At 33.2% G+C, this 25864-nt stretch overlaps 1 protein-coding gene across 1 annotated transcript; it reads left to right on the top strand.

The window, feature by feature from the left end:
- Positions 1-1582: 1582 nt before the first annotated feature.
- LOC130653877 (adhesion G-protein coupled receptor D1-like) lies at positions 1583-25654 on the top strand. The gene is made up of 24 exons (XM_057456377.1): positions 1583-1604; positions 2012-2156; positions 2715-2802; positions 5416-5463; positions 16688-16724; positions 17496-17759; positions 18591-18806; positions 19037-19278; positions 19373-19429; positions 19847-20033; positions 20114-20194; positions 20825-20933; positions 21253-21352; positions 21624-21667; positions 21741-21861; positions 21997-22100; positions 22201-22309; positions 22880-23100; positions 23436-23502; positions 23584-23663; positions 23749-23875; positions 23966-24007; positions 24092-24211; positions 25305-25654. Exons 1-24 carry the CDS (start codon positions 1583-1585, stop codon positions 25416-25418), a joined length of 2745 nt encoding a protein of 914 aa, XP_057312360.1. The 3' UTR covers positions 25419-25654.
- Positions 25655-25864: the final 210 nt, after the last annotated feature.

Here is a 25864-nt window from a genome sequence, read left to right as displayed (position 1 = left end):
AGCAGACGTTTTAAACTTCACTTTAGTGCGCATGCGCAGCTTACTTCGCTTGCTTTTGCGTTTGCTTCATAGATGTAAACCAGGCTTTACCTGTTACAAAATTAATATCTTAGTAGAATCATTCATTTCTATGTTGATATCTTGGGTGTGAAATAATAGTATGCAGAGAGTATCTTGTACGCTAACTTAGGTATATCCCTTGACCATTTCTTAACCCATGAGATACCGTGGCAACAGCTTTGATGTCATTAAAACACTTTTTGACTAAAGCTAACTAAAAATGACGAAAATTCATCTAATTTTAAACCTTTAGAAGATATAATAAAACATGGAGGGGGTATTTTATCAGCCCAAACTCTACCGTCCTGTTTTTTTGTCAACCCTAACTTTTGCTCACCTACCCTAAATTTTCACACCGCTTAAAAATCGACAAAACATTCGACGAGTTGTAAAATTTTTTGAAAACATTAATGCTGCTGGCCAAATTATTCTTCGCACATATTTTTTTTGTCGTTCGATATTTGTGTCTGACTTAATTTTCGTCACCTCAAAAATTAACGTTTGTGACGATTACTTTATTTCCTATGTTATCAACTTCATCACCAAAGATCTTCTAGGAATGTGATACTGACGGGTCGTGTCAGAATAGCATAGGCGTAGAAAAGCATGAAAGACGAAGTTAGTCGTAGAAAATGACAGCTCACGGGAAAATAAGGACTTTCAAATGTAAGACCCTGGATGCACAAGGAATCCGGACGCAGAACAAAACTCTGGATGCATGACTAATTTTTGGACGCACAACAAAACTCTGGATGCGCAAAGAATCTCCGGACGCAAAAGAAACTCCGGACACACAACAATTCTTCGGACTCACAGCAAAACTCTGGATGCACAACGAATTTCCTGACGCACAACAAAACCTTGGATGCAAAAAGAATCCTTAAACGCAAAACAAACTCCAAATACACAACGAATCTCCTGACGCACAACAAAACTCTGGATGCACAACGAATCTTTGGACCCAAAACAAACTCCGAACACACAACGAATTTCCGGATTCACAACAAAACTGTGGATGCACAACTAATCTTTGGACGTGCAACGAAATCTGGACAGGAAACCCTTTTGTCATAGCACCTTGATTTCTGAGAGGCTTAAATTGTAGCTTACTAAAATCATGGAGGTATAATTGAATTTGCAACATCACTGAGTGCCACATTGAGAAGTGCAGTATATTAATGACCTTTATTATTATTTGGCGCTTCTGCGAACATTTCTTCCGCACTTTGTAGGGTGCTATATTAAACAATCCTGGTCCCCAGGATTTGTTGCTTGATGTCAAAAACGCTACCGCGTACTTTACCTGCCGGCCTCAAAGCCAAAAAGACAAAAATCCTGGAGACGAGGTTGGTAGCAAACAAATCTGAGTAAAATATAGAAAACCATTTATGATGTAGCAAATCTTAGATTAAACCTCAGCTGTGTTAATTCAAACTGGATTGTCATTTGGCTGGTACTTATTGCGTCATACTGATCATCTTCAAACGTATATTGTGGTAGTTTTGATAGTTGTTGGCGCATGATGGACAAATGTGTTGATGAAGGTAGTATTTCTCAATATATGGCGATGGAAGAAATGATATTTTTCTGAAGCAGTTAACTTAGATTTTCACAATGCAAAAACGTTGGATCAGAACACGTTAGGCAAAATTAGCGCAGCACATTATTCCACGCAAGTTGAATTTTCCAAACTATTAATGCTCAAGTGAGAAAAACTTGCATAGAGTATTTTCGGGTCTGCATTTTATTCCTAGTATCCATATACCTTCTTAGCAACACCTTAGTATCCGCTTGGTCCAAAAACATCTTGGAACACTGTTACATTGATGTCAGTCGACATGAATTACCCTGTCTTAAAAATTCAATACCCACTCCCGTCCCCAGGGTCTCTTGGCCCCCGAGTTATTATTACCTCACCCTCATCCCCGCAAAAGGGGAATTTTTTTTCAAGTGAAATTAAGAAAAGTGACTAAATCAATTTCCCGACAAAGATTATGCTTAGTCACAGAGGTGCGTGGAATTTATTCCTCCTCCTACTACACCCCTTGTCCCCAACTACCAATGTGGTTAAAGAAAAGACGCGACTTTAACGCCACGTATCTTTTTTTAATAAAGAATGCGCAAACTAGCTAATACCTTTGCTTTTTTCCCTCTCCCACAAGACTGCCTCTCCACTCTTTACTGCTCTCCTTACTCACAAATACAGTTTAAAAATTTCTGCATCATCCAATACCGGCTTTGTAGGTGTGTCATTGACTAATTTAGATTTCATTGATTTGCGTTAATAACCACACACTTTAAAGACCATCCTTTCGATATTCGCGTGTATCTTTCCAATAATAGCAATTTGTTCAATTTTAACAGGTTCCGCCTATTTTTTAAGAATCGACTTTTCAAAGTTGACCCTTAACTTTGAAATGTCGATATAAATAAGAAGCCTTTGAAAAAAAAAATACGTAACTTGAATAAGTAGGCCTATTCGGATAATACGCTTAGATAAAATTAATTCGCTCAGGAGAGGGTCGGAAGTTAATTTAAAAAAAGGTTTTGAAATAAAATTAAACAGAAAAAACTAAAAAGTCAAACATTTCTTTTTTAAATTTATTTTTTTTATTCTAAAAATTAGTTGTTTACGTGTGAGGAGTTTTAATCAGATTAAGAAAAAAAATATTTATATTTTCAATTGTGCGTCCCCCGGAGATAGGTTGTAAACATGAAGGAACAGATGAACTTGAAAGAACGGTAGGTCATTTAATATAAAACTTAAAGTTCTAAAAAGTTTCTTAGCAATGTACAGCACTCTTAGTACTGAATTACTGAATTTCGCAAATTTTAGGTGGGGCTTGTGGTCTTTCTTCTTCCTGTCAGTCAGTTAACCCCAGACTGACTTATCCAAAATTGACTTTTCGAGGAATTTTCGGTTCAAGAAGATCTCACAAATCAATTTTGAAAAATAACTGCATAGTGTGTAACAAATATTATTGCCTATCTGAATGGCAAAATATGTCGTGTCTAACTTCGTAACAAAAATCACAATTTGATAGACAGCTTTTTGTAAACTTCCTTCGCGAGGTTGTTTGCGTATGTCATACGTCTTGTTACAATTAATACCCATATTTATATATCTCTATTGTTCTAAACAACAGACCTATTGTTTTTCAGCGGAAATTAAAACCTGATGTTCTTATAAAACATAATTATATATAAAAAGTGTTTTTTTCTTAAGAGGTAAAACTATATTCATTTCCATCCGATGGATCAAACTTCCAGTTTTCAGAAGAAGCAACAACTTCTCGAGGATATGCTCGTTCCTCTGTTTTTTAAATAGTTTCTTAAAAAGTCGTTTATTCCCTAGTAGCACTGATTTTTCATAAAAATTTTTAAATTCTATCGAACAAAAACAAGAACAAAATAAGGGCGAATTCAAAAAGTTGTGTTATTACTATTAAGGCCAAAATAAGAACCAATTACGCTTAAGAAGGGTCCAAAAATAAAAACAAGCAGCCCCAGGTCATATTTTACGTGCAGTGAAACTTCTCAATTTGAAAATTAATTGAACCATGGAGATGATTGGATGAATATCGAGTACGTTATTCAAAAAAATCGCAAAACTACTTAAAAATTGAAGACTTCAACTAAACAGACATCATTTTATATCATGAAAAAAAGGCGAAAATAGCATTATTTCATCTTTTCTCGCATATATGTTGAAAGTCTCTTTTTTTGTGTCTAAATCATGTTTTTGATTGGATATTCTTTAGGCCACATCAAAATAAAGAAACTTGTTAAGAAACTTTCTCTAGTAAAATCAGAGTATTTGAAATTTTTACTACCTTATAAACAAGGCACAAAACTAACCATCATGAAATTAACAAGAAGAAAATTAACACGAATACTTAATAAGAATTTACACAAAAGAATTTAATTAACGCGATTTATCTTAACTGACTTAAAAAAGCAATAAAATAAGCCAATCCGGAAATAATTCATTTTAAGAATGGGTTCATTGATGACCAGTTTCTCCCGACTTTTTCTAAAACGTTTGCAATATTAGCTGTCTTTCAGGCTACCTTTAACGCATTAAGTGAATGATCAGTATCAGGACGATACTAAATATTGTGTGTACAATACATACTGCAATTTCTTGCTGTAACTTCAAGTCGCAACTTCACAGTTTATTGGACAGTCCTTTAACCTTAATTTTGTAATCATTCATGTCACTGATAGAAGTATGCAAAGTTATGTTTTTATTTATTTACATGCGATCCACAAGGCTGCATTGAGTCTTTCTTTAGAATTTCTCAGACAGTCAAAATGGTAGCTGCTAGTAGCGACGGGCAAATTCCTTGGATTTCTTCACGGGCTAACAACTACTATTTAAAAATTGCTGTTCTTACTCTTACTTACAGGTTCAGATTTCTCTCCAGTAAAAAGTTGTCATAATATGGACTTCTTCTTCCAGTTCTAATAAGAAAACGCATTGTTATCACCAAATGCTGTTGACACTTTGCCATGTTCTACAGGTTAGCAGCGTTGATCAATAACACTACAACCACTACAAACAGATACAACACCACCAGTATTGTATGAATCAATCAGAGTCAATATTTATGACATAAACTTGATCATGAAACAGCCTAAACCTTAATACAAGTTTAGCAAGCTACAACTATCCCCCCTACCCCACTCTCCCCCAAGAAATCTCTCTCAGAAGAAGGTTAAGTCGTGTTAGTAAAAATTTGGGAACAACTGTCCTGCTGTAAGATGTAATGTCATTGTCATGCCATGCAGTGTCACATAGCGTCATTATCCAATTAGGTCGTTTATTTAGACTAAGTGTATTCATTTCATCATGTTATGTTCAAAAAACATCTCCCATTGTTACATAATTTTTGTACTTTTCGTTAGATTGAAAATAAATAAATAAATAATTAAATATGCACCTTGCCCACTCAAACGAAGTAAGTAGGGATAACATCATTTACTCAAGATTGTAAAATGACTTTTAATATTTAAGCTAGTGAATAAAAACAAGTTGACAACGTCAGTCATGTGACGTCATAAATAGGATAGTATGCGATTAATCCGACAGCGTTGTGACAAAACTCATGATTTGTTTGTGTAGCTCTAGCAAGTTTGACCCCAGCAGTTGTCATTAAGCCCTGCGCAGTTGCAAAGAAATTAGGTCTGGGAACAAAGTTGTATTTGTACCGCAACTTAACGCATGAACAAAATAAAATAAATCGCATAGATTTTATATAGGGAGTCATTAGGCGGCTGCTATAAGATAATGATTATAAATACAAGTTGTCAAGGAGAAGCAATATTATACTACGTAAAAACGTTTATTCATAGTTTCGCAAGGAAGTAGATGATCTCAAGCAAGCATTTCAAGTGTTCAGGGTGAGTACCTTTTTAGTTCTTTGTGTTGCCTTTTTTAAATATTTTAGCGTTAGTATCAAATTCAACAGAGTGTAAGAAGAAGCGAGAAACCATCTTGTAAATGTCTCATTTTAAAGGAACGTAACATAGAATGAATAAAGTCGTCATAAAAAATTGTCGAGAAAGTATGTGTATTTAAAAAGACATCATTTGATTAAAAAACAAAACATGGGTCGGTGTAAACGATGATTTAGCCCGATCAGCGTGTGGAACAGAAAAAGTTTTTAGACTAAATATTCGGATCAGAACAGTTTGAATCATTAGGTTGACGAAGATTTTTGCCAAGCAGAAGCAGGATTACCACATTATGCTTCGGCAACCAATCAGAATCTTTGATTACTTTGTAGAATATTTCACGCAGTGTTTAAGAAACTCATTTAAAGGAAACGCAGAACTTCACACTCTTTCCCAGCAATAGACTATGTCTTAGGCAACAATACCATCCTGTTTTTCGCCGTCGTATCAAAAAGGAAAAAAATTCGCGTGGAACGAAATTTGATTTATAAAGTAATCGACTGTCTGAGACGCGATATTTTCACCGATAGTATTCCGGGTTTTTTTTGTATGGAGTTGAATTTTGGTGCAGAGCTTCAGTGCCATTTTATTTTTTGTATTCGCGAGGCGAAAATAACGGTACTCTTTGGATTAGGAAGACCATTTTCACTCACTGAAACATGTATGTTTAAGATTTCCATCAGTTGCTACGTAGGGACGAGTTCTGGACGGTGGTGATTAGTTTGTATCGGTGAAAGTAAACAGTGGGGAAAGTCCACGCGCGTAGGTTGCTATTGATTGATATATTAAGTCTAAAGGAAAAGTTGGCTGGCGGTCGCACCGGTGTGTAACTGTACTAGTATTTGACAGAGTTTTTGTACGGGGCAAACAAGCTAATTTTCCTTAGGAAACTAAAATGCGCTGTAAAAGGATACGTCACAAGGTTTAAAATTTTCTAATGAGTATATGTTAACAAAACACAATTCACAATAACAAGTAACAATTTGTTTCTGTGGTTTTTATTCTGTCATTTCCTACACTTTCTTCTATCCGAGATACAATGATAATTATTCGTTCGTATTGAAATCAGTTGATTTGATAGAACAAGCTTAATCTTTTAAATTGAATTCAACTTATTTCTGCGAACGCGTATTGAAAATTATTTAAAAACAAAAGAAATTATCTTTGGAGGTAATCGTTGAAACTAAAATTACATTACGAAACATTGTACTTCTCATTGTTGAAAAGGCGGCTTTAGCTACACCTGGACAAGCCCACATCGTATTAAATTCATTTCGGGGTACCCGCCCCATTGGCATCCTAATTAGATAGCCCTGCGTCTTTTAAACTGGTAAAATTGCTCTGTTTTTTAAATTTGTTCCCCATATTTATCCTCAAATCCTCAGTTGGGTTTCACACCTATTGTGGAAAATTTCCATTTTTTACTGCAAAATACGACAGCTCCGTGTAAAATAATTTAATTAGGTACTGCGTGCAAATAGTTTTATTTGAAAACTGAATTTCTAGTTCCGATTCCTTTCGATCTATTGTTTCCTTCTTGTCTTCATTAACCTAATTTCTATTAGATTTATGTATAAAAACATGGTCATGACATTGGAACTCGAAATAGCGCACGGAAATTAAACACGCGCGGTCGGTCGTTATGAATTTAATTTTGTTTTGTTGTGTCGCCAGGCATAAAATTGTAAAATGGTCGTTTCCATTCTGAGGTTTAAATATTTTTATTAAGTACAAGGAGATTACAAACCAAAGGCTTAGGATTAGAAACTTAAAGGTATTGTAAACATTATCCTTGTTTACTTTTGTTTTTCTTTTGATTTTTTTTGTTATTGTGTGTGTGGTCACTTATGTTTGTGTTATAAATCTCAATTTTTGGAGACATGACTAAGGTTTTTATTTATTTGTATAACATACATTTAAACTCCCTACAGCAGAAACAGTGGATAAAATATCTCGGAACAGCTGTAAGCATTTCTCTTAAATTATTGTTCAGTGTTGACAGTACTTTATTGCTTGTATCTGTTGCAGACGTCTCCACAAGGTAAAGTAGTTTGCAGAAGTACATTGGGGCAACGATCTTAACATGTTATTGATTGAATTTATTAGTCTTATTGAAAGTCCGAAAAATTCATGACATTTCCCCCGTTGTGCGTATTTCTCACATCAAAAGTAAATAAATCACCCTACAGGGGGTCCAAATAAAACTACGGCGCAACCATTTTACCCTGGGAACAGCAACGGTTGTTAATTTAGGGAAGAAACAGTTGGGAGCAAGTGATATCTAGGAGGATCCTCTTAGATGATATTCATAATTCTTTTAGTCCTTTCATGTTTTCCAAAGCTTTTTTGGTAATGTAGAGTATTTTTATACATCGACATATCTTTTCTTCTCCCCGAAATATAGAAAACTTCTATATAGCAGACACTTTTTGGCAGAAAGCGCAGGTGATCTTTATAGACAGTCTGTATTTTATTTTGAGATTTTAAAAATTGTTGTGAGTGAACTATGGACAAACAGGAAGATTGTCTATTTGGCTTTGGCGCCTTCCTTTTTTAAAGTTTGCTGTTCGGCAAAATACATGGAAGGGAAGTCATTGGGTAAAATCACGAAAAAAAGTCCAACGTAATACGTTTTCATGTTCCGTTTACACACAGATAAAATTTGAGGGGAAAATATTTTGATAAGGAAAAAATATATAAGTTATATGGATTTTCAAATCAAATACTGCGACTGTAAGCAAACGAAATATGCTGATTCTATAAAACCATTTTTGTTCAAAATGGCTGCTAAGTCACTATCTTATGTTAAGAATGCACGAAAGAAATGTTCGTGAACATTTTTTCCACGGGCCGGAAATTAGTCTCTTATATTAATATCCGTGTTCTGTCTGTTCAAAATGGTTGCGCATAACTTTAATGCTCCCCCGCAGAGTAAATTATGTTACTGACAGGCGACCCGAGGTTTTTTTACGGGCGGACAAATGGTTTATATAATTGTCTAAAAATTTGTAATATAAGGTAATAAGGTTAGCTCCGTTTTTTCACTGTAAGTATCGTACATCACCAGGGTTATAGATTGTAGTTTTATTTTTTCATGTTTCACAGAACAATAAAATTCACCCTAAAATAAAGTGTTTTTGATCTATCACACGTTGTAAACACACATTTCAAACGTTTATTTTTACTGTTCTGGTGGATATGTTTTATGAAATGTTAACACTGTTATGGGGATTATGAATTGTAAAGTAAATTTGTTTTAAAAGTGAAAATAACACACCATGATAAAATGGTCAGATGTTTATAAAAGAACTAAAAAAGGTCCTAAGTAGACGTCTATCTGAAGTAAGTATTTTTTTATACGTTCCTCTTTGCTTAATTATTTGTTTGTTTGTTTGTTTTTTTATTTGCTTGATTGGTTTGATGTTTTTTTGTAACATTATTCTTTTATTAGGAACATTAAGGTAAAAAGGAAATTTAAAATACACGCACACAATAGTAGAAATTTCCTACATTTTGAACAATTGCTAAATAATATAGCAAGGGCGAATGATTGGTAAATTCAAGTGTACCTGAAATGAATACTTTGAGACTTCACAATTCATTCATATGAACTTGGTCAGGTAAACAATGACTATACAATATTTTGGCGCGTTTTTTTTTTCTCTCGAGCAGTTAAAAATACTTCAGACGTAATGCAAAAAAATAAATTCGTTGGAAGAAAGAGTGTATCTCCAGAACACCTAACTTAATCCAACATGGCTAGTTTGTTACTATCCAGTCAAGACTAGTCATACTTTACCTATTACGAGGAATGTTTGAGTTAAATTATAGTCGTAGGGTCAAATTTATATTTTCTGACGTTTTGATAAAGAAACGCGTTGCTAGACATGGAGTTTAGACCAACAACTGTTCTCTGTTTATATTATTGCTTAAAAAATCTTGTTTTTTTAAAAAAAATTCTTTTTCTGTCATTATCACTCCCTCACAATAAAATGATTTTGATTATCACCTCCACCTCATGTTCAAACACATATTATATTAAAAAATTGAGCTATTATTTCGTCTGAATTGCAGGTTTTGAAATACACAATTTTGTCTCACACCTTATAATGTCTCAATTGTTTTTTATCTTTTTTTTATTTATTTTAACAATTAAACTACACTCGCTGCTGCAGATGGCAGTATCAATGTATATCTACTGCTTGGCTGGGCAACAACGTTAGGAAAGATTATTGAAAGTGATATTGTCCAGCTATTGAGATATTTTTATTCGAAAGCTTTTGCTATATGAAACATTTATTTTTCTATGTTTTTAGTTGGCCTTCGAAAACTCTTATACTATTATACTTTGTTTCAGGCAAAAAAAATTAAAAACTTTAACTCTCAGTAGCTCAAACGCTTTTCTTGATTCCATCCATGCAGTAAGATTTTCAAAATTTATGCTGAATCGAGTGAATTTACACATAAAGAAAACAAACTCAACAACGGTTGAATTTGTTTATAATTTCAAAAGTCAAGTTTAACTAGCTAAAATCATTCAAATAAGGTTAAAATTTAAAAAATTAAATTAAAAAATAAGAAAAATGATAAACTATAAGTGTCTTAAAAGCTAGATTCATTCGATTGCATCATAACCCGCATTTCTTATTAAGTACTTCTGCAGATATAGTATTTTTAATTTTTCTGCGCCAACCAGGCTTAAAATCATAATTTCATAATATCAAACACAACAGGTTCAGCACAGGCGCAGGCGTTTAGCCAAGGACTCTTAAACTCTGTTCACCGTTTTCAACAAGATTGAAATTCCTAAAGCGATTAATCATCAACATTTTATGTACGTTGAAAACAAACCGATTACTAATTTTTATCTTAACGAGAATAAAAATAACATTCATAGAATCCACGGGAGAGAGCCACCAAATATGGAGAGGAGTTTTAACTAGCCACACTATCAGGAGAACCACTTTTTTAATGTATGATAATCTAAAGTGTGAAGACTTTTTTGTGTGTTTTTTCGAGGTAAGTTTGAAAACTTTTATTTCATCTTTTTATGTGAGTTTGAGTTGTTATTTACATCTACATCTTTAGGTAGCTAATGAGATAAATTTAATATATAAATATCCCATTTGTTTATTATAGCCGGCGGACAAACCCTAGCTTTTGGTCTCAAATCTTTTACTCATAGACATCGATTCTTTTAACCGGATTGCTTAATACAGAGGTACCGTTAGCTCTTTGAAGAAAGAATTAAAAACAGTTCTCTATATACTTAGATCTGTACTATCAGTCTTCTTTAGACCTTAAAATTGACCGTATACCTTCTTCCTAATATGCATTGAAAGAATTACGGAGTCTAGTAAATAACATTACGAAGTAAATATTGAGCAAATATAAATAAGTATTGAGCATATGATAACATTTACTACGGCTTAGCGTTGCCATAAGCCTTACAAACACTCACACGCAAGGCTAACTGCTGCCGCCCAATATATGAGGCAGCTATTAGGTAGAATTACTCTCAAGCAAAATAAATAAAAAACAAGAACTATAAAACAACAACAAAAAACAATAATAAAAAACCCGGAATGTTACACATTCTTATTCACAAGCTCTGATAAAACAACAATTAATAATATTGATCAAGTAAATATTGAACAATTTTTAATTCTAACTGGGATTCTGTGAGCCTTATTGCTACACAAAATATTTTCAATACTCAATATTAAGCACTAACTTCCGAAGCACTTGCTTCTGCGTCAAAACTCTCACAAGCGATTATTGAGGGAGGGTAGGAATATTTCTATAGACCAATAAATACACGAAGCTTTATTCCCATAATCTTAGGCAGAGATGTAGATATACTCTAGCCTAACAAGAAAAAAAACTTAACATGTATGAAAAAAAAGAAGGGGGTGGTTTAAAAATCGAATCTCAGTCAATTTTACAATCATTTAATACTAGTCGTTAGCTCGTGGAAAAATCCACGGTTCTGCCATCCTTAAATTTCCACGGAAGTTCCACCGTCGCAACAAAGTAGGTAACAAAATATTGTGTTTGCTATTTCGTGTTTCCGTAGCACGACTTTTTCGCGCACAGAGAGAATACTAGTATTATTAATACACAACCTCGTCCCAGGGCTCTCTCTTTTCATTTTGACAATCTCAAAGTCCGAGATTGTCAGAAAGAGAAGAACAAGGACGAGGTTGATAAAAAAGATAAAACTTTACCCAGCAAGTAGTCTTCCTTTGAGTGGTAGAAAATTAGATGACCATGGAAGATTTAAAAAGGAGCTAAAAGAATACTTGATCCCACTGCATCGTGTTTCTTAGGCTTTCCTTTTTTTACGTTTCCTCTAAATTTTGGATATCATACTTTTGATATGATGTTGCAAGACATTTGTTTAAATTTTTTTAATCTATATTAGTTGTGATACGTTCCATGTACTTCCTAGATTTCTTTTACTTATTAACTTTCTATTTATTTTGAATGTTTTACGTTTTTATTAACAGTGTATTTTATATGTTACGGAGATTGTGATAAATTTAAGAATTATGTATTTTAACTGGTTTTGATGCATAATAACAATAACCTTAACCCTAACCCTTATGCAAGGTACGCGGGAAATATGCAATAATATACAATTTTCTTTCGCTTCTTTGTATTGTAGAAGGAAACGTTTTGCTTATTTTAAACCTTCGATGAGCGTCTTCTTTTAAATGCTTAATTTTTTTTAATAAACGTCTCGGGCGTTGTTTGTAAAATATATTGTTTCGCATAAAATTAAAAAATAAACCTATGACGAAGAGAGATGCATTTTTGTATTATTCGTAAAAAAAAGTATTTTTTAATATGGTATCAAAAATTTGCTTTGTAACGTCACAGATCGATTTTACTTTTTCCTGCGTCATTTCTCTCTTTTAAAAATGGCGACACTTTCGTGGAATGCGTAGGAGAAAGAGAATTATTCGTGAGTAGAAAAACAAAATTATAATTTGAACATTTTTGTCAGAATGTTAAAATCTTTTTAAATTCTGCTTTCTCGTCACTTTTTTTAAAGACGGTAATAAGCCACGAGGTTTTTTTTATTCATTTATTAATTTGGTTAAATTACAAAATTTAAATGCAAGTGAATCAAATTCTTCCTTTTCTAAATTATGCTAAACGATCTCAATTATATATAGCTTGGAAAATGTTTTGGAGGAAAGTGAGCTAGATATTGTAGTTAAGCTGTTTCCTTGTTGTTTTTTAACAACCTCGGTTCCAGGTTTCTTGCCTTTCTGTTGCTACTCTGACGAGGATGTTTGATTAACGTCTTTTATTTTTTTCCACGATAATCTGACACAGCTGATGAAAATGCTCTTTTTTTCCTGTATAGAAGAGTCCTATGTTCTACGGGTAAACTTACATCAGTTGTGCATATCCATTCAAGATGGAGAGATAACCACTCGAAGTGAAGCTGTTATGAACTCTTATAAATATAAAATTATTTACGTATATGCAATCTTAATATCTCTCGCGTTTTTCTTCCGTAGATCTCACTTTGAAGTAAGTTCTCGTTCCGCAATAATTGCATTCGTTAAGATAAGAACCAGTCTCGTTTCCAGAGCTTTTTTTTCGCTTTCTGGAAATGTGTGCCGGCGTATATCAAAAAGTGAAAGAGAACGAGATTGGATAAGAAATAGCAGCAAACCGATTACGTGCGCTACTTTCATAAATTTTATTTAATGTCACCTCAACCTTCTTAAAATTCTTGTAGCTACACACGAAATTGTCAGTTAACTGGCAGCTAGCTAACGCTGAGTTTTTGTTTCTCCAAATCTTCGCGTGAACAACAACAACAACAAAATAACCTCTATATTATTAGCACCAGTCGTCTGTGTTTTCAAAATGGTAGCAATATCGCTACTTTGTGCGAAGGATTCACGAAATAACAAAACGCTGGGTTTATGGGTTTATGGGTTTTTTTATTTGCTAAATTTTTCTGTCAACTGATTGGCTATTCTAAATGAAATTTTAATTGGCTGGTTAACCACGCCTTAGTTGATATATTATTTTCAGTGTCGTGTTAGTCAGTATAAATACATTTGCTTAAAATATTTAAAAAACTACTGCTGCTTGTCGGCATTTAGTTGTCATGGCAATTATACCGTAACTAAGTTACGTGTGATATGATATATATTAACCGTTAGATGAGCAATGAGATTCTTCGCTTTGATTGTCATGGGAACTATAAAATATGGGACAAGCCTGTGGCTTCGGGAACAAATGAAATGAAAGTTTCTTAATTAGTAATAGTTTTTAACGTCGCAATATCCGTGATAAGAACAGTGACAACGTCTTGTTATCTTATTCTGTTTCGATGAGAATATTTTTGCAAGGTAACGCTGTTCTTTTTTATTGATTTTAGGTAACTCAAGAGACAACTCTAACAAAAAAAAATAATTTCTTCTATAGTATTGGGAAAGATAAAGTTCTTTATAAATATGCATTTTATGGTTTTGTTTTTATGCTTATAAAAAAGCGATTATTTTGCTAAAGTAACTCAACCTTTTTCCCATGGCTTTTTAGTTTTACATCAGAGCTATGTGAAAAACCTAAGAAACCATGGGGAAGAGGTTTTTAGTGTAACAATATAAGGGATTACAAAGTATGACAAAGGGGGATAACAAAAGTGCGACAGGATTACAGAGTGATACACTACAAGGTCGGAAGTGATTCTTCTTTTTTCACTTCCGCAGGTTCTACAGAGTTGAAGTGCATTTCAAGCGTGCGTGCACTCGGGTAGAAAACAAAAGATTAAAATCTTTATATTTCACTATATTTTTATCAAAAGGAAGATCTTTTTACTGTGATGCGATATATAGGCTACAGGTCACAAGTATAAAATAGTAATGTTGTTCTAAAAACTGCAAGCTTATGTTTAAAATCAATGAAAGAGTGATATGAAAACAAAATTTTAGATTCTTACTTTACCCCATATATAAAGGACAGCTTTTTCTTTCTGTTCCCTTCCATTAATTGCTCAACTGGATATAGCTGAAGACAGATGTCGTTCAATGGAGGAAGCTTCTTGCTGGAAATTATATCGATAGCAAATTTCATTTATTGCTTTTAATGGTATGATAGAGAGTTTACAGAAACAGAAGAGTAGTTTTCTACAATGACTTAATTAATCTTTCATCGAAGAAGAAATTGTCACCACTGATTTTCCCTAAATTTAGAAATTTATGCAAAAACTTTTTTAGCGTACACCTTCGGTTTCAGTAATGGAGAACCTTGTAAAGGTATTTTAAGCTCGTAAAGGTGTTAAAGGCTTGTAAATGTGTTATAAGCTCGTAAATGTGTTATAGAGTCGTAAATGTGTTATAGACTCGTAAATGTGTTATAAGCTCGTAAATGTGTTATAGACTCGTAAATGTGTTATAGACTCGTAAAGGTGTTATAAGGTCGTAAAGGTGTTATAAGCTCGTAAAGGTGTTCGTATATTTTTTTTGAGCATTTTAAGTCATATAAAGTAACGCAACAGTTTCTTCTACGAAAATGTCTTGCTAGAAAGATATTACCCTATCGATAACACACGTTTGAACCATTTGTTTTTAAAAATTACACCAGTTAAGAGCTTTAAAAACAAAGTCTCTTTTTATCACAATCTTTGCTACAACCAACACAAGAACGGCACAATTTTTAAGGACTGGCATAAAATAAGGAAAAATAATTAACCGGATATAGTGCAATGTATTTTCACGCAGTGTTTCATACATGGTGACTAAGTTTTTTGGTCTATGATTATATCATTTTGCAATGCGATTCTTCTAATTTTTTATTTCAGAATTTGTAATTTAATAAACGACCGAAAGCTTCTTTCCATAATCAATCGAAAAAATAAGTCCTGGTGACGAGTTGTGACTAGAAAGTGGGTAGAATGATCAGTGCGAAAAATACTTATTGTGGAAAACTTAAAATTAATGGGATATGAAAAAGTGATAAAAAGGCAATCGAAAACAAATATGAAAGATTAAAATGATTTATTGCTTTATTTTTTTTTATAATTACCAGATGTTTTATTTCTTGAGAATGAAAATACCTAGTCTGCACCAGGGTATAACAAAAGAATCAGCTGCTCGATAAAATTACAACGAAACTACAACTACAGAACTGTGAAAAACATCCTGGGGCGGAAAAACTATGTATTAACGTGTTGCCTAACGAGGAAGTAAATAAAATCGAAATTCTCTTAAAGTGGAGATGGGATAGTTTGGTAAGAAGCGCATATTTCTAGTCATGGTAGGTACGTCATTCTCTTAAGGAACAGTCACTTCGCTTGAAACTGCTGTCGTCTATATGAAATACTGTATTTATGAGTTTGACTTGTTCATTAGTACCGCAACATAAATGTATTCATTTGCCACATTATCTTGAATATGACTGTGAGTAACATTGACTTAATAACTTTCACTATAATAGACGCGTTTCATCGTGACGCGTGTTATTTATAATCCCCAGACCTCTTACACTAATCGACAGGCAAAATAATGCATGCTGAAAGCCGTGGACGACACATACTATAATTTATTTTCGAGTGGAGACATTTTTTGATCTTGAGATTTTTGGTTTTCATGTAGTTTTAAAACATATATCGGTGAAAAGATGCTAATAGGCAAAGTAGAAAATTTTTTTCCTTAATTTGACTTCTTCACCTTAAGTCTGCATTTTATTAGCTGTTGATTTTTCGGATTTTTTTCCTAAGAAAATTATGAATTATTTCCTAAGAAAAAACTCGTCTGGGTTATTCCAGCGTTTTATCAAAAAAAAAAAAAAAGAATTGTTTTAACTTTAGAATTTATTTATTTATTTTATTTCAGAATGAAAAAAATTTAAAATCGTCAACTTAAAAAAGTGGAAATGCGGGTAAGGTTTTAGATAATGTACACTTTGTTTCTTTTAGCGGGAACCAAACTTTGCCAAAAATGTAAAACAAATCAAGAACATTTCGAGCTTCAAAGGGCGCCAGGGGTGCAGGGGGGGGGGGTGCGCTCATTAAATACCTTGTATAGAATGGAAAACACACGTTAACGCACGGACTCTAACTTACAGGCGTTCAGTCATAATCCAACAGGTACTTGTCTAAGCAAAATTTTTGTTGTAAATCTTTTGCTTTTATTTATTTCAGGTTTTCCTTTTGTTTCTACTGCTTCAAAATCTGACTTGTGAGTATCTCCTTTTACAATTATTCAAATGTTAACTTGTTTCGAAGTGTAAATACATTATTATTTCGTTTGTCTTTTCAGTATTTATTCATTCGTTTATTTTTTCATTAACAGGATAGTTTAGTAGGCGATTTTTCTTAAAACACTTTTCCAATCATCGGGCAAAGTATAAAGACCCAACACTAATATAATTATAACTTTAATGTTATTAAACAGCAAGTAAGCAGTAAATATATTAATGAATATAATGTCAAACATTGTTCTTTTCATTGTACGTTCCCGAAGCTCTTCAGCGTCTATGATTTTTCAACGGCCCGAAAAATGCACTATAAAAGCCCTCCTCCCCTTTTAAAAGTGACAAAGAAGACATCCTTTTGCCATTTCAAATATATGATTGTAAACACATTAAAGGAAAATATGGGATCAAAAATTTGAATGACGTCGATATTTTTGAACCTAAGAAAAGGGCACAAAAAAGGCTAAAATATGACTTTAAAACTGTTGATAAGGATATTTGAAGAAAAAAAACTTTTCTCCTCCCCTGTTTATTTATGAGTTACCATGACAACAGACGTGATGTCATAACGAAAATTTTTTAACTATCCTGAAGCTAAGTAGGAATGAGAAAAAGTTATCAAATTTCGACCCCTAAACGTTATGCCTCAGATTATAACAAAAACAATTGGGAGGGGGGGTTAGCACCCATCCCCTCCTCCTGACGAGGATAAATATATATTTTTCTTCTATTTAATTACCTATTATCTTTTCTAGTTATCGAGTCAAGAAATAAATGTCTGTTGCACATACGTCTAAAAGACCAGCCAGTGTACTGGTATGCGTATCATAAATCATTACCCATCCTCGCTAAAGATTACAAAACAGTATGGAGTATCGAGACTCCTTCTTTACCCTTTGTTAACGGTTCATTGAGTATCAAAGTTGACCAAAGTTTAGACAAAGACACGATTGGACAATATTTTTGCATAGAGGATCGTGATGATGTCCATCTGTGTGCTCCCAACCAAGATAGTGCTTGTAAGTTTTTAAGCGTTCGCATTATGTCATCCTCGTTAACAGGGTCTTTTGGCCTCTGAGCCGTTATTACGGAGCCAAAACGGGAAAATATCCTAGACATGACGCTGGCAGTATGTGTTAATTTAAGTATTCTATATATAAATTTGTCATTTTTAGATTATTATTATTATTATTTTTTTTTTTTGACAAAAAAGACACTCTAAACAATTACAAGATGTTGAATGTAAAAGCAAAATCGAAAGATTTTTCATACCAATTCCTGTTTTTAGGAAAAAAGATTACAGAGTTAACGTTCTAAAGTAACGTTAACTTTGTAAAATTTTAGTCAGTTGGCTGAAGATTGTGTTCAAATAACGCATAAATTTTTGAGTTCCAAACGGAGTTGTTTTTTCATTTTTCACACTGTATTGGCTTTATCAACTCTGTTAACTTATTGAGCACTCTTTACTGAAAAAAACTTAAAGTACTTAGTACACATGTTAAATATATATATATATATAGTCAGTGACCCGCGGAAAAATTCACGGGATCTCCTGTCCTTTTTATGATGCATTGTGTGCCTCTCGTTACTCGCGATACCATTTTGTGTCACAGATATATATTTACTCACTTCAGACTGATTGCCTCTCAGCAATTGCTTGCTTTTTTGAAAGAGCCTGTACCTGATATTGCGTACAAACTTTTGCTTACAAACAATATCCTGTATAGTAGCATATCTAAATAATTAAGAAAAAAAAGTTTAACGGTCCTGAATAATTTATCTGTTTTTTAATGTTAAAATTTTTATTGTTATTTCTTCTAGCTTGACTTCTTGTTTGCTTATTTTTTAAGGGCCTCGATCTTTCAAAATTGAGAATCAAAATGGTGTCTTCTTTCAGTTAAAAACCTTGGTTTCTGGTTTGCATAACAATCGGGTACGTAAGGCGAATGCCCATGACAATTCTGGAGGACAGTACCATTTCGAACTTGCTGAAAAGACTGCAACAACGGGACTTGTGTGGAAAGCAGAAATCGTCGAAGGATGTTATGGTATTTTTAGACCGCAAAGTATATACTTATATTTTTTTTTTCATTTTACACAATTTTATATAGAAATGACTAGGAATCTTCCCAGGTTCCCCTTTAGCTAGTACCGCTATTACGGGCCGCCAATGTGACAAACATATGACAGGGCACCTATATAATCTTTCTTATTAAGAGTGATCATGTGACTAGTTTATGCCAGGAATTTTTATATAGTTTTTTAATAACATATGTATATCGCTTTTTTCTTCCAGCCACAACTGTTTCACCACCAACGACAATGACAACATCAACTACAACATCAGCTACAACAACAACAATACCGACGACGATGGCGATGACAACGACCACGACGCCTTCAATAACAACAACAACAACGCCAAAAACTACAACGCCAAAAACTGCAAAGCTGACCGAAACTTCTAGGAAAGCCACAACAGCGTATATAACAACGACCGAGATGATTTACTGCTTGAATGACCAACCTATGTCGAAGGTAAATACATTATCATATGCATTCAATGAAATATTAAATAAAATGCCATCATGTATATATATATATATATATATATATATAATATTTTTTTTAGGATAATTTCCAATGTTTTAAGCCAGACAATGTCACTGAAGTTCAAAACATTATTGAGGTATTATTGTATTCTGAGTTATCTAATTGTGAAACTAACAACTACTGCCACCCAGCGCCTGTTGTCTTCTTTTTATATCGGAACGGTGTCGTCCCTATGTAAGTGCTTGAAACGAAGTTAAGTTACTACGATCGTTGCCTGTTTTTGTTTAGAATATTTTTATCCAATAAAATGACAGCATGCTTCAACCTTGTCGCCAGGGCTTTTCTGCAACTATGATATTCTGACGGAGCCGTTCTGTGTGAGTTGCGTAGAAGAACCCTGAGGGCGAAATCATGCTCTTATGGGAATAAATCTTCCCTTATAGTAATCTTTAAAAAAGAAAAAACAGTCCAATATCGTGTTGCTTTTTTACAAAATTTTATTTTAAATAGAATGAATTTTTGTCATTTTTAAGAAATAAAAGTTTTTTTTTAGGAAAAAATACTTGAAATGGACGACAATCATGATAATGGTAGCACACCGATAAAAAATGTACGTCAACCGACAGTTGAACATACTAAACAAATTTTTAAATTGGCTGTCAAAGTTGAACAAGTCGGAATATTAGCAGCGGAGCAACTAAAAGAAAACAAAACAATTTCAGTAAAAAACGAGGAAATAGGTATTCGTATAAATCGTTTAATCTTGCAACAGAAGGCTTATTTGAAAAAGACGTTTTAGCTTAAAGTTATATATTTCTAGATATGACGATTCGTAAACAACATCTACCATTTTCATTCCCGAAGAATTCAAGCAGTAAAATTATCGTAAAAGGAGGGCCAGGTAACTTGATAGTAGAGGAAATATTTGCATATATCCATTAGTTTGGTACCTTTACTGCGCAAAAAATTCTCTCTTTACGATTTCCATTCTCAGTTCTTCTTTTCAAACTACAAGTGCTTAAAGACGTCTCTTTTTTCCGACACAATAAGCTCCCAATAACTCCAACGCCGAATAACTCGAACTTTCATTATCTTGAACCATTTTTTTGGGTCCCTTTAAGTTTTGTTAATACTTTTTATAAAAAACTCCGGTTAACTCGAACCTGGGATAACTAGAAAGTTTGTTAACTCGACCTAATTTTTGTCCCCCCTCCGAGGTTTATTTCTTTGAATAACTCAAACTTTTTACTCGGGAAAACGAAATTAAAGGTCAGATTTTAATTTTTGTTTTAGTTGCCCCTTTTTTCAGGTAACTGTTGCCACACCTCTTGAAACAATCGCTTTAATTCGAACTATAATTTTATTTTCAACTAAATTCGAGTTAACTGAAACATTCGTTAAGTCGAACTATTTTACTGGGTCCCTTGATGGTTCGCGTTACCGGGAGTTAACCGTATGTAATTGTGTGAGTTTTGCGCAACCTACCCTATGTCTACTATCACTCACAGCTTCTGTCGTATCACTTCACTAGGTCTGGTTGGTGTTGTTGGTATTGTTTATGAGAAGCTCCATGAAGACATTTCAAATAAAATTATTTTACATGAAGACAATGATGACGACGACAATAATAATGTTGAGAAGTACGTCTATTTCACATTGCTTAGTAAATTTAATAATTACATGTACTAATCGTTAGACGTGGAAATCCCACACGCCCATCGCAACTCGCAGCTACAATTTTGACTTACAGATAGGTGGGAGAGGATCATTATAATATATACATCAGCAAGAAATTGAGCATGTCAAAAGTCATTGCCTTAAAACTATTACAATTAGAGTATAAAATCAGTGTTATCTACAAATTTTTCTTCATAATTGTCTTCTATGGAATCAACAAATTTAAATTTCTTTCCAGAAAAATCTCTTCTCTAACGTCAACATCTTCAAATTTCTTTTCAGGAATGTCTTCTATAAAATCAATAGTAAAGTAATCACATCGGCTGTTAGCAATCCATCCTCAGTTAGGAGCGTGAAAGTCATCTTGGAACATCTGAAAGAGGTAGCTAGTTATGACTTTTTATGTTGGAACAATGACCTACCCTGGTGCAATATTGGTCTGTCGGGTGACTAAAACATTTTTATTTCTGCAGCGGTAATGAACAATCACTGTTAAAGAGGCGTCGTTAGTATAGAAATTTAAATGCTGTCTCCCGTTATAAATTTTTACTGAGACTTATTTAGGAAAGTTTACCCCAAAATTGAAAAATGTATTTTTAACAGCAAAATTTATGACCTTTTTTTCTTAGTTTATGATTGACTATTATTTTTAGATACAAGTACCTGATTCAACCTGTGCATTCTGGAACACTACAAGGTATTACTTGGTGTGCTTTTCTTTCAAGAAAAAAAAAATTGAACAACAAATTATTTTTTGATTTATTTATCAGGAATGCTTGGGGTATAGATGGATGCACAAAGGTCGATGCAGAATCAACATTAACATTCACAGTTTGTGAATGTTCACATTTAACGAATTTTGCAATCTTGATGAAGTTCAGAGAGTTTCATGTAAATAAATCACATTTCCAAATTGCATTCAATGGCTCGGTTTTTTGTTATAAAGTGTTTAAACATCATATGATTTACCCCTTTCCCTTTCCCCCTCCGCCACTCCTATAAATAATGTGGTAATTTTAATTTTAGGTGACAGAAGTCCATCAAAATGCTTTGAACAAATTATCACTTATTTGTTCTTGCGTTTCCATTTGTTTTCTGTTTATTGGTATACTGCTTTTAACCTTCTTGCTGTAAGTCACTTAAAAGATTCTTTCTTTCTATCAATCCTTTGTATCATTGCTAGTCAGGTAAAACTTCGTTACAATAAACACAATAATTTACTTTCTTTAGATGTGGTGGAAAGAGACATACCCGCCACATTATACATATAAATCTGATGATATCATTGTTCATTGCGCAGTTGATATTTGTCACTGGTGTGGGCGCTGTTGAGAATAAGGTAAAAATTATAATGGTGTCGCAACTCTTGGAAGCACTGGAGCTGCCGATGAATTGCGAAGTCTAAGGGAAAGAATGTGTTAAATAATGAAATAAATGTCGGAGAAATAAAAATTTTAAAGCTACCATCATGATCTTTTTTCTTCTTTTTTTTCTTCTCTTTTTTTTGGTCAAAATAAAGTGTTTTTTTTTGATGAAATTAAAATAAAAGATTTATTGGGGTGTCATTGAAGTATGACAGTTTTTGCAATTACCAATTAAAGTAAAAAAAGTGAAAATCGACCTGAGTTTAAATTTTAGAAATATGTGTAATGATTAAACATCACCTTTATGATGTGGGATAAAAATGGCGAATATTGTCAAAAGTTGCCAAATTAAACATTTCTGGTCGTTTGCCAAATTAAATCTACCACAAAATTAAAAAGAATACAACAATTAATTTAAAAAATATATATATATTCAAGCTTATCTTATCTTAGGTTATTGCCATTTATATTGTTGGGTGTTGAATATTGTGTTGGTCGCACTTTCCTGCAGTACCTGATATTAAAATTCAGTTTATTTTTTATAGGCGGTGTGTCAGAGTGTGGCGTATCTTCTGCACTATTTTTATCTTGCAAGTTTTTGTTGGATGTTAGTTGAAGGCTTGTATTTGTACTTCGCAGTGATTAAAGTATTCAGCGATGGCAAAATCTACTTGCGCTGGTATTTTTTGTTTGCATGGGGATTCCCAGCACTCGTTGTCATAGTGACTGGTGCTACTAGCCATAAGTGGTATGGAACAGAAGAATAGTAAGTACTAAGTTGTGACTAGAATTGTTAAAAAGAAGAAAAATTGCATGAAACACTTGAAAAAGAAAAAGAAAATTCTGGGTTAGAGAATATTTCTGGAGGAGAGATAGTATGGAAGCGTATAAACAGAACTGATTTTTAAGCTCCTTAGCATTTTTTAGGTGTTGTATAATTATAACTTCTCACAATACATAGGAAACACCACGACATTTAAGAATTCGTGAAATATTTTATTTTTCAAAGCGTAAAGACTCCCATCTTAATACAATATGTTTCTTACAACTTGTAAGTATCTGAGTAACTGCAGATCAAGAGTTTATGTGTATTTCATTTAGTTGTTGGCTTTCTGCTGAGGGATATTCAGTATGGGCGTTCATTGTTCCCGTACTGTGCGTTGTAATGGTACGTAATCTCATGTCATGTCACATTTCCATGTGAAAAGCCCATATATTTGATGTAAATTTAATGTATTATTATTTGCAGATAAACATGGTCATTTTAGTCCTGATTATAAACCAAATTGTGGTGCTTGCGAACAGTAGTGGTGTCGTGGATGATGTAAAGTGAGTTAAATTCTATTTTTATTCATATAATTTCACATAAATCTCCTTCCGCTCTTCAATAACGTTGCTTTTAATGTTTTATTAGGACGGGGTTGCGTTCCTCTCTCATTCTGCTCCCAATCCTCGGTGTGACGTGGGTGTTTGGTATTCTCAGCTTCAACACAGAGACAATTGCGTTCCAGTATATTTTTAACATAACAAACTCTTTGCAGGTAAAATACTCTTTAAAAATTATGGCTAGCTGTGCTTCCTTTTAAATACTTCCAAGCAATGGAAACTAAGTATTTTTTTTGCTTTTTTAGGGCTTCATGCTCACACTGTTTCATTGTTTTTTGAACTCTGAGGTAAGATATATTGCAAAAAAAATAAATAAATAAAATAAAGTTGATTTGACAGTGATTTTAAAAAATTATTTTAATCTTGCATAGGTTCGAAAAGCGTTGAAAAGAAAAACTGAAATCTGGAGTCATACAACTTCATTTGGAAAACATCTTGCCAGTATGAACGTGACTCGACATTCCAAATACGACACAACTTTGTCGACTTCGGTAGGATAAACTTTAGCAGTATTTATTTGTGTTGTTTCCTCTGTTTCATGCATGAACAAACGACTGTACATAACACCAACGTGTAACACATACTTTAACAATCACCCTCACTTAACAATACACAATAACTAAAACTGAAAACTTGTTGGAGGAGGCACACATGGGATGACACAAAACTTGACGAAAATTTAATGATAAATATTGAAGCTACCATATTTTTCTATAAAAGAGCTGAAAAGGCATGTCGCATTGCTTACAATATTTAACATACAAAAGTAATCTTTATCTCTTATACTAAAGTAATATTTAACAGTTATCAAACTAACAATTCCATCGAATTAACAAGCCATTTTACGATGCATATCATCAAATGAAAAATGAAAAAACATTATTTTTATCAAAAATTGTAGACGAAATATGAAGCTCGAAAAAGATCAATAATCGCGTTGTTTGGAAGTTGAGGTAACATAATTTGTCTGCAAAGTTAAACAAAATATAAATTAAACCTTGGAAATGTTACTGGTTATACATCTTATGCAGTTTTTAGGTGGGGAAGGAAGTTGGGGGGGGGGGGGGGTGGGGAGGAAAGTGGAGGGTGGGGCTGTTTATCTAAGTCGAAAAGGCTGAATATCTGGCAAGAAATACAAACTCCTTTTTTTAAGAGTTATTTTTATAAGAATCGTCAAAGCTCGATTTCGTAAATTTTAAGCAAATTTTAAGACTAGTGCTAAAGCACAATCATCAGACCCAAAATTTGAAATCATCTAAAATATTTAACTTTACAACATTGTTTTTTCTATTGGAAATTAGTTTTTTCCTCGTATATATTCAACTATCTTTCAAACTCCATTGCAATTTTTAGCAGTTTTAAATGAAATGCTAGTCGAGTTTTTAACAGTTATTTAAGAATTATTTTTAAGAATTATTTAAGACTCAAATATTCTGATAAAAAGACCTAAAGTACAGTACATACATGTGTTACTTCATAACGTACGTTGCACTGACGATTTAAGGAACTGTTGAAAGTCACAGCGCATTAGCATCGACGCGTTAAATGTCACACAAATGTTAATACATGGTTTTCTTTTTATAGGGTCCTTTGATTCACGCGACGTATACGCAACGGTTGACAGATTTCAATTGTAATGCTAATTCGAATACCTCCGAACACCCCGAGCGTAACGTGGAATATATTTCAAATGCGTAAATAAAATTTAGTTACTAATTAAATAATTTAATTGCGAACGAAAATACGTCAGTATGAGAAATAGCAAGAAAGAGATCGTGCAATGCAAGAACACGATGGAAAACGATGCTTTAAATAATGAATTTTAAACTAAAACAGTGGCGGTGAAAAAAGAGAAACGAACAGGTAGAATTGTAAGAGTGTAATGAAAATATGTAAATAAAATTCATTTTTATGTTCATATAATTTTAAGTGTACATTTCTGGGTTTCTTTTGCATTTCTTCTGTTTTGTCAATAATTACCCTAGAATTGCCATTTCCCCCTCTTTTAAAAAGTACAAGCAAATTCCTGTTTTGTTCATGTTTATTGAACCAGATTGCTGTTCTCTCTCTTGTTTAAATTTTCAAACTGAAACAAAACTTGAAGTATAAAAGCAAGTTTGTTCAGTACACATGGAGGCGCTTCA

This window comes from Hydractinia symbiolongicarpus, chromosome 8 (assembly GCF_029227915.1).
Source record: "Hydractinia symbiolongicarpus strain clone_291-10 chromosome 8, HSymV2.1, whole genome shotgun sequence".
NCBI classification, from domain to species: domain Eukaryota; kingdom Metazoa; phylum Cnidaria; class Hydrozoa; order Anthoathecata; family Hydractiniidae; genus Hydractinia; species Hydractinia symbiolongicarpus.
This window is presented reverse-complemented; position numbering and strand designations above follow the sequence as displayed.

Excerpts from the sequence above, each read along its gene's own strand:
- LOC130653877 (XM_057456377.1), top strand. The coding sequence starts at position 1,583 with ATGGACAAATGTGTTGATGAAG. Across the intron at positions 16,725-17,495 it reads ACTGCTTCAAAATCTGACTT|TTATCGAGTCAAGAAATAAA; the intron begins GTGAGTATCTCC and ends TATCTTTTCTAG. Across the intron at positions 20,934-21,252 it reads GACAATAATAATGTTGAGAA|GAATGTCTTCTATAAAATCA; the intron begins GTACGTCTATTT and ends ATTTCTTTTCAG.